General features: G+C 40.2%; 1 protein-coding gene across 1 annotated transcript; it reads right to left on the bottom strand.

Annotated features, from left to right (window-relative positions):
- Positions 1-651: 651 nt before the first annotated feature.
- On the bottom strand, positions 652-1,886 carry LOC104660441 (ATPase family AAA domain-containing protein 3C-like). The gene is given in 2 exon segments (XM_010360802.1): positions 652-686; positions 689-1,886. Coding segments are annotated over 2 exon segments (1,233 nt in total).
- Positions 1,887-10,102: the final 8,216 nt, after the last annotated feature.

Below are 10,102 nucleotides of genomic sequence, written 5' to 3' on the forward strand. Positions count from 1 at the left end.
TAATGCCAATTAAAAATATCTTCTCACTGCCTTGTGTTTTATTCATAGCTTTGTTCTCTTTATTTCATTTCATTTTTTTCTGAGACAGGAGTCTCACTCTGTCACCCAGGCTGTAGTGCAGTGACGCAATCTCGGCTCACTGCAACCTCGCCTTCTGGGTTCTACTGATTCTCCAGCCTCAGCCTCCCAAGTAGCTGGGATTACAGGCATGCACCACCATTCCTGGCTAATTTTGTATTTTTAGTAGAGACGGGGTTTCGCCATGTTGGCCAGGCTGGTCTTGAACTTTTGACCTCAAGTGACCCACCCACCTTGTCCTCCCAAAGTGCTGGGATTACAGGCATGAGCCACTGCACCTGGCCTTTACTTTTGTTCTTTTAAAAAAAGTGTATTTCTTCTTCCCAACACTCAGAAATTTTCTAGTTCTTTTGCAATTGATTCCTAGTTTTAATTCTAATACAATCAGAGAGAGTTTTCACGATTTTTGTAGTTTGAAATGTTTTTTTTTTTTTTTTTTTTTTTTTTTTTTTTTTTTTGCAGCACCTGTGGGCGTTTATTAGGTGGAGCATTTCCTAAATGTGCAGGGACCGGAAGGGCAGGGGTGGGAGGGGTCCGCAGCCAGGCTCCGTGAGCTGTGGTCTCCCTGAGGACTCAGGTTGAGGGGTGCTGGTCCTCGGGCCCAGGCCATCGCTCTTCAGCAAGTGCATTTTCTGCTGGTGCTGCCGGATAAAGTCTCGCACACAGGTATCCAACATGGCCTCGGTGAGGACCCCATCCTCGGAGGTATACGCTGTGGCCTGACAGGACACAGCCAGCTGTGCAATCTTCCGGCCCGACATGCCCTCCGTCAGCCCAGCGATCTCCACGCACTTCCTCCCGTAGTCAAACTGGGCCAGCTTCAGGCGCTGCTTTCCTTCTGTTGCCGGCTTAAGAACATACTTGTCAAGATACATTCTCACCAGGCGCTCCCGCTCCTCCTGCCGGGGCAGGTCGAAGTGACACATCATGTCGACGCTATCATGGATGTCCCGGTGTAACTGCTCGGGGTGGCGGCTGGCCAGGACCAGCATGAATTTGTTGCTGCACTGCCTGGTGTGGTATAGGAAGGTGTCCTGGGCGACTCTGAGGTCCTGGTTTATCTCCTCAGTGGCTGGCTTCCGAAGGAAGGCATCCGCGTCGTCCATTAAGAGCAGGAAGCCGCGCCGGCTGGTATCGGCCCGGTCAAACAGCTTGCGCATGGCGGTCATGCCTTCCCACCCCATGAGGGCCAGGTCCTCGCCTGTCATGATGGCGTAGTCCATGCCCGAGTACAGGGCGAGATTCTTGGCAAACAGTGTCTTCCCGGTGCCTGGTGGCCCGTACAGCAGGACGTTCCTGTACAGCCTGCGGTTCTTCTCCGTGTTCCTTGTTGCTATGGCCATAATGCGTACCTTTGCTTCCAGGCGGGGACTCAGCACAACACCCTCCAGCACGTCCTGAGGCCGACTGAGGACCTGCCGGCGGACCTGGAAAGGGTGCTGCAGCGCCTCCAGCACCGTGATACGGGACTTCTCCCTCACCAGGGATGTCTTGAACAGCCCAGCCTCGATGAAGCGCGCCGCGGCGGCTGTTCCATTCTTGGCAGAGTAGACCCCGCCAGCCAGCAGCGTCAGCCCAACCACCCTGGCTGTCACTGTGTCCCAGTCTCTCACAATGGCACTGAATCTTTCCCCAAATATGGTGACAGCCGTCCTGATGGACGCAAAGAAGGTCTGATGGTGCTTCAGCACGGACTCCTCCTGCTTCCCTAAGTTCTCCTCATTGACAAGTTGTTTGAGCTTGGACTGTTGCTCCAGCTGCAAAGTCGGCTCCTGCATCTGCACCAGATTCACGGCCTCCTTGGACATGGCCTGTGAGCTTTCTCATTAGGTGGAACAAGAGACTTGAGAAAAGAAATGAGACACAGAGACAAAGTATAGAGAAAGAAAAAGTGGGCCCAGGGGACCGGCGCTCAGCATACAGAGGACCCACGCCGGCCGTTTGAAATGTATTAAAATTTTAATAGCCCAGCATATTCCATAAAGAAAATCTTAAAGCCCAGTATAAATCTAATACAAATATAGTTATAATGACACATTTTTAGTTAACATATACTTGTAATTTTTTCTAAAACTTGATTTTCAACATTTCTGTATCCTTTTATATTAGATATATGTATTTAAGCAGCTTATGGATGTTTTGGGTTTTATTCAGTCTAATAATTTATTTTGTTTACACTTAATGCAATTACCTCTATATTTAGATTTAAATTGCCATTTTATTACTTACTTCTAGTTTCCCCACATTTCTTATCTCTCTTTCTTAGTATTTTCTTGCAAGAAAGCCTAACAGGTTATACATTCTTTTACTTACAGTGAAAATAATTAAGGTTACAACAAAAATTCTTAGCATATTATAATCCAGCATAAACTAGAGTTGTATTATTTCTCAGAAAACGCTATGCTCCTAGAACACTTTAATCTTATTTTCCTGCTTCCTACCTTTTGTGTTATTATTGTCACAATTTTGATTCACATTTCATTAAATGCCATGAGACATTACTTGTATTTTTGTTCTCATCAATTTTTACTAACATTTGCTCACATTTCCATCTTTTCCATTTATCTTCTCATTGTTTCTTATTTTATCAATTTTCTTTTGCCTGAAGATATTTCTTTCATATTTATTTTAATTCAGGTCTTCTGGCAACAAATTTTCTCAGTTTCTTCTTGTATGAAATGCCTTTGTCTCCTTAAAGGATATGTTTTCTTAATTCAGAAATCTAAATTGACAGCTACTTTTTATCCACACTTTAAAGATATCATTTCATTTGTTTTTTTACTTCTATTGTTTCTATTGAAACTTCAGCTCTGCTTAGCTTTGTTTAGGGCTTATCTTGACTTCTAAGTTTCTTGCTGTGCGTGGTTTAAACTCAGCAAATGCCTCAATGAGAAGAACTATCACAGACCATGGGCTCTCTTCTTTGTATCTCTCTTTTATGACTTTAGGCTTTCAAGTCTTGGCTGTTTTAACACTCTCGAGCTCTAATTCTTGTCTCCTCAGTCCCATGAGATTGTTGTATATCTGCTGGTGTTTCAACCTCATCAACTGACCTGCCTTTGGAGTCTCAGCCTCTCACCAGGTGCTGCTAAAGAGCCAGCAAATGCCTTCCAGCAGAAAGCAATGTGCAAAATGTTGGTCCAATTCAATGAGCTTCTCTTCTCTCCTCTCTCCAGGATCTCAGGCCATAAGGGCCTGTCTGCTTCAGAGGCCTTCTGATATCCTTTAAAAGATTTTTTTAAATCCAGCAATTTTAGTGGTTCTCACAAGAAGCACTTGTCTATGACAATCCATTCCATCAGATATAGAAGCAGAAGTCAAATATTGTTTCTTGAAATAATAGTCCAAAACATTTTTTCATTTTCAAGAAGGTTATGGTAGGTTTTAATATTTACAGTTACTAACTTTCTCTCCCAGCAGCAGCAAAATAGATCCCTGCATCCACTGATATCAGCTTGGCCATGTGACTTCTTTTCACATATGAAATGTGGACAGAAATGAATTTGGTTATGTCTAATTAGTATCTTTAAGAGATAGCTTGTAGATTACCCTGTTTCCCTCTGCCATGAAAGCAACAGTAATTCAGAGTGAAGAAAAAAAGGAAGCAGAACCAGAGCAAACTGGATAAAGACACAGGACAGGTGTAAGGGCTGAAATTTGGGGGTGGTTTATACTGCAGTACCTAGCCTATTCTGAGTAATACATAGTCACACAAAGGAAATTTCTGTCTCCTTCATCACGTATCACTTTATTAAGAGCAGCTTCTCTTTCATCCAAAATTGCCTTGATAGAAGAAAACTAATGACTAAAAGCCAACTTCTCCCTTCTACTCACAATAGTTGGCATGGTTTAGAGCTGTGTTCCTGCTCAAATCTCATGTGCAATTCTAGTCTCCAGTGTTGGAGGTGGGGCCTGCCATGAGGTGATTCGATCATGGGGGTGGATTTCTCATAAATGGTTTTACACCATTTCTCATGATAGTAAGTTCTCATGGGATCTGATCATTTAAAAGTGCATATCACCTTCTCTCTCTCTCTTGACCCTGCTCCAGTCATGTAAGATGCTTGTTTCCCCTTTGCCTTTCGCCATGATTTGAAGTTTTGTGAGGTCTCCCCAGAAGCAGACGCCACTATGCTTCCTGTGCTGCCTGAAAAAACATAAGCCAATAGAACCTCCTTCCTTTACAAATTATCCAGTTTCAGGTATTTTTTTATAGCAATGTTAGAATGGACTAACACAAGAGTCTTTTCTGAAGATTCTCAAAGGCAAAAAAGATGGATTAGATCCCAATGCAGTTTTGACTTTGACCTGTTTCTAAAATCTCCCATTATGAGAATTCAAGCCATTATGTAAATTCAACCATTAAAGAAATGGGTCCTTTTACCAGGAAAAGTCATTCAAAAGATTTCTAAGCCTCTTTTCATGTCCAATGATAATAAACGCTTTTTCCTTGACCTATTCATTTCATATCATTTCTAGAAAGCTTATGTGAGAGAAAATACTTTGAAATAGGAGAAAACTTTATACAAATGCCAGGTAGTAAGAAAATACTATTTTTATATTTATGATAAAATTAATAGCCAAAAGGATACTTTATTTTCTAAATGTATTCATTCAATTAATATTTCAGTATTTACTAAAATAAATTCAAACTATTATAATTCAAACGTTATCTAAATGGTTTCATCCTTACATTTCAGAAGAGAGCAGCATTTCTTCCTGGACAATTAATGAAATTAAGTCACAAAGCTAACAATTCAACAAATTATTTTATTACCTAGCTAGTGGTATCTTAGTTACAGTCCTCTGCTATTTCACATGAAGCCCTGACCTTACCCCTAAAATTAAGCTCTGATATGATGAGTAGATTTTACAACCCTAAGAAAGTGATTTCACATTAAAATAAACCTGTGACAGAAATCATATTACAGAAAATAGGAAGGAAGCAAATTCCAACTAGTATATTATGATATAATGTGAATGAGACTGCAGTTTAGATTAAGAATATATTATTTGGTGGCATTAAAAATACTTTTTTGTTTTTTAACTTTGAAGTGACCTGTTAAATTGATCTGCAAACATCTTGGGTGCCCTTGGAAAGTGGTGCTTAAATTCTTTTCAGTAGCAGAAAGTCCTGGTTGAATTAGTGCAGACCCCAAGGAGACTTTGGAGGCTGTTGATAAATCATGTTTAAGAGCTTTTCGGACCAAAGCTCAGCTGTAAACTCAGGCAAAGCCATGAACAAATTTGCAGGTGGCAATGCCCCATAACTATTCCCTTTTAATCCAAAGTGATCCCTTCTGAGCCACTTCAGCATCAAGCAGCCCATTTATCAAATTAGGCTTAGTCATGCATATGTGTGTATATATGCTCATCCTTTGTGCAGTCAGATCTGGACCAGGTAGAGAGCAGGCAAAGTGATTCATCAGTGAAAAAGAAAAATGTAAATACTGTGAATCAGAAACCAACATGTAGGGATTCACCTTTTAAATGTTAGACAAGGGAAACAATGACAGTTTTGTGGGTGGTTTATACTGCAGTACCTAACCTATCCTACTACTGAAATGTATGTTACTCCTCACCAGTTTGGCTATATACCAAAGTCAAAGAAAATATTGTTACTTAAGTCATTTTTATCTGCTTTCTTATATTGAGTACTTCACCTTTCCTTAATATATCTTTTTTCCAAACATTCAGGAAATAGCTAAGAAACTTGTGTCAATAAAAAAGTAAAACCGGCCGGGCGCGGTGGCTCAAGCCTGTAATCCCAGCACTTTGGGAGGCCGAGGCGGGCGGATCACGAGGTCAGGAGATCGAGACTATCCTGGCTAACACGGTGAAACCCCGTCTCTACTAAAAAAATACAAAAAACTAGCCGGGCGAGGTGGCGGGCGCCTGTAGTCCCAGCTACTGCGGAGGCTGAGGCAGGAGAATGGCGTAAACCCGGGAGGCGGAGTTTGCAGTGAGCTGAGATCTGGCCACTGCACTCCAGCCTGGGTGACAGAGTGAGACTCCTTCTCAAAAAAAAAAAAAAAAAAAAAAAAAAAAAAAAAAAAAGTAAAACCTCAGTACATTTATTGTTATCTAATAAGATTCCAGACCCAACTGGCAGCAAGACAAATGGAAATTGGCCCCCTGAAGCAAATTTAGCTGAGTTAGTGTTTGAGCTTCTAGGTGAGTACTTTGGACTGTAAGCTTAAAGGCCAGGAGCGGTGGCTTACGCCTGTATTCCCAGTATATTGGGAAGTCAAGTCAGGAAGGCTGCTTGAGGTCAGAAGTTTAAGGCCCCATCTCCAGAACAACAACAACAACAAAATGTAAAAATGTAGCTCGATGTGGTGACATGCAACTATAGTCTTAGCCACTCAAGAGGCTGAGGCAGGAGGATCACTTGAGCCCAGAAGTTTGAGGTTACGGTGCACCATGATCGCACTACTGCATTCCAGCCTGGGCGACACAGAGACACTCTCTCTAAATAAATAAATAAAATTTAAAAGATTGTAAGCTTATGGAGGGTAATGATCATAGTTTCACACTTCAAGGCTTATTGTAGCTTGTCCAAATTGAATTTAATCCACAGACTATTTCTCTTGCATTACATATTATATTATAAAAATTATAATGTATATAAATAATGGAATACTAATGAACATTAATGATGACATTAGATAATTTTAGTTTATATGGGAAAATTTCCACAATATACAGTTAAGTGAAAATGAGTATATTTAACTGAATTTACAATCATGAGAATAAATGTAAAATATTAACATATGTAGTATATATGCATGAGAAAATTACTGGATCAGAAATAGCTAATAATAACGTCATCTTACATGGATAGGAACAAGAGTAACTGACTTTTTCCTTTATATTTTACTATATTTTTTATATTTTTGACAATAAATGTGTATTTATTTATCATAGGGGAAATCAACAAGCATAAAATATAAAAATCAAACAAAGTCTTCTGATTGCTTCAGCTGCCTTAGGAAAAATTCACGAATCTTATGTAAATTTCCTCTCTCTTTGCCTTCTATACTTTAGCATAATAATCTCCCCTTATAATAATGTACCCAGGGAGGGTCATGAGGGTGGTGCACTATAGTTGCAAGCAATAAGTGGGAACTTTTTCTGTAGAAAATTAAAATGCACAATAAAACCTGCTAAAAGTCAGTCTACTTCATATTATCATCATGTGCCAGCAATTTTTTAAGACAGTGGTAAAAGTACTCTTCTCTACCAAAACAAAAAATGAAAAACAAAAAATTTCCCTTTTGTTACAAGTTCTAAATAGTTGCCTGACCCAGGGTGAAATTCTCCTACAGTTTGTCATGGGTATACCACTCTTCCCCCACTGTCCAGTAAGTGTTCAAATGAACCTTTAGGTCTGGATACATTAAATCATCAGGCATTGTCTCCCTCTTTTTGCTCTGCAGGACCTCTTACTACCCTTAGATCCAATTTATACGTCTTCTGTGAAAACTTTGCCAACACTCTCAGGCAAAGTTCTTCACTTCTCCACGAGAACTACCTTCACCCCTCATCCATACCTCTATTAACACACTTAGTACATGATGTTGTATTTACTGACCACATTTCATTTCCTCTTAATGATGCCCTTTTTCGATCTTTACCATCACTGCTACCCTTCATCCTTCTCAAGCTGAAGCTCCAGTATGGGATAAGAAAACACGGGCAAAACAATGAGGCCAATGGGCTGGACTGTGGAAATCTTGGGGCCATATCAAGGAAGCCGAATCTCAAAGACCCATGGAGTAGGTCTTCTCCTAGAGTGGCTGACTTTCTTCTTGAGAAGCAATTTTTGAGGTTTTGATACCATGAAAGAGAAACCCAAAGGATATCATTTCGAGAAGAGTTGCTTTCCCGTAGATGTTTTTCAACTGCTCATCCTCATGCCCTTAAACAATACTATTTTTAAAATGCCCATCAGGAGAAAAAATAGCTATGTCTTTGATACAGACACCCTAGCCAGGAATAAAATTTACATATTTTTAGAGGTCATTTTCTATCTTTGGGGACTAAGCCCTGCTTTCAGCAATTGGGGTTAAGGAGGATAAATAGATTCATTCTGGGTGATAGATCACCAATATATAACATTTCAGCAGAATAGAAGTCTCCCATCTGAGATATAAAATCAACATCACATTCATGCTGGTATCCCCTGCTCCTAGCTTGGGACCCTATGACTTACAGTGAATGCTCAATATATAATTATTAAATTATTTTTTAAACAATCTATGTGCTTTCTCAGGTAATAGAAATATATGTATATAAATTACATTCCCATTTTGAAATAGCATCTCAATTTCTCCACTAATTGATAGAAATCATGGAAAAGTAAGAAAAACAAAAACATGCAAACAAACCTCACTGGACTGTGCAGTTGGATCTGTTTCTATTTCTGAGCCAAATGAAACTTAGTTTTGATCATAAGCCCCTACTCTAAACCTTCAGTCTTGGTTCTTCACTTGTTAAGAAATAATATTGGATAATGTTGACTGATATCCAAGTCAATGTGGCTATGGCATCTCCAAGGAAGGGATGACAGGTATTCTTCCCTGAGTCTGACAATGAGAAAATCAGAGGATGGAGGCTGGTAACAGAGTTTGATTTCCTCACTCTTTGGGGTCTAGGATGCCTGTGTTGACAACTGCTCATAAGCTTGCTCACAAAGACTTTGACCCTGCTCTGCTTTGTGATGCATGCAAATCTGAAAACTTCAGAACTATGGAAAGGGCATGAGACTTCGTTTTCCCTGCCTTATGAGGTTATAGTGCACAGGCACCAAAATCAGACAGACTGTGACTTCCTTTAGACAAGCCTTTCCGTTTCTCTGTACCTCTCTCTCTTATTTATACGAAAAGGGTAATAATAATATCTACCAGATAGTGTTACTGTGGCAACGGAGTGAAGTTATGTGTGAAAAGGGCTCACCATAGCTCCTGGCACACAGTAAAAGCTCATCAGAAAGTAAATGTTAGAATTTTTACTGGATGTATTAGTTTCCTAGGGCTGCTGTAACAACATGCCACAACTGGGAGGCTTAAAACAATGGAAATTTATTGTCTCACAGTTCTGGAGCCTAGAAGTCTGACGTCAAGATGTTGGCGGGGCCGTGTTCCCTCTGAAACCTGAAGTGGAGAATCCTTCCTTGCTTCTCCCAGCTTCTGGTTGTTTGCTGGCAATCTTCAGCATTCCTTGACTTCTAGATACATCACTCCAATCTCTGCCTCCATCATCACATCTTCCTGTGTGCCTTCGCTTCTGTGTCTCTTCTCTTCTTCTCATAAGGACCCCTGTCTTACTGAATTAGGACTCATCCTAACCACTTCATACAAACATCTACAATTCATCTGCAAAACGCCCATCCAAATAAGGTCATATTTACATGTACCAAGGGCTAGAATTTCAATATATCGATATGTTCAATCCATAGTAATGCAAATAGTCTTAAAGGCTGTCACTATCTAAATGTACTCAATGTGATTCAAGGGACCATCTCTCTGTAGAATTTCTAATGCACAATCCCTCAAAATTTGGCAAGAAGTATTATTCTCTGTTACCTACATATGGAAGAATTATGGTCTGCACAGCCTGTGTTCTCATTTTATTAGAGGCTTTCTTGGTTCATTGTCCATAATAACTTCTCTATACACCTTAAAATTTTGGATTGGCTGTTTGTTTGTTTTTAAGTCAGAAATAACATACCTGGATATTTGGAAAACTCTGCCTATTTATCTTTTCTCTCCAGTGTTTCTCATCCAATTCTGTCTTCTTATTGTAGACAGATTGATACTCTGTCTACAGTCATTCTTCTCCAGAGGATTAGGAGCTCATTGGCCTACTTCTTGCCTGGCATTCAAGGCGAGCTCTACACTGGCCCATGTAAACTCAGAATTCTGAGACCCCATGCTGGCAACTTGCAATTTAGCTTCATCTTTGTTGAACTGACTAAACATTCATTTTTAGGCCTGTTCTCTTTCAGGTTCTTACATCTTTA

This window comes from Rhinopithecus roxellana, chromosome 6, assembly GCF_007565055.1.
Source record: "Rhinopithecus roxellana isolate Shanxi Qingling chromosome 6, ASM756505v1, whole genome shotgun sequence".
NCBI classification, from domain to species: domain Eukaryota; kingdom Metazoa; phylum Chordata; class Mammalia; order Primates; family Cercopithecidae; genus Rhinopithecus; species Rhinopithecus roxellana.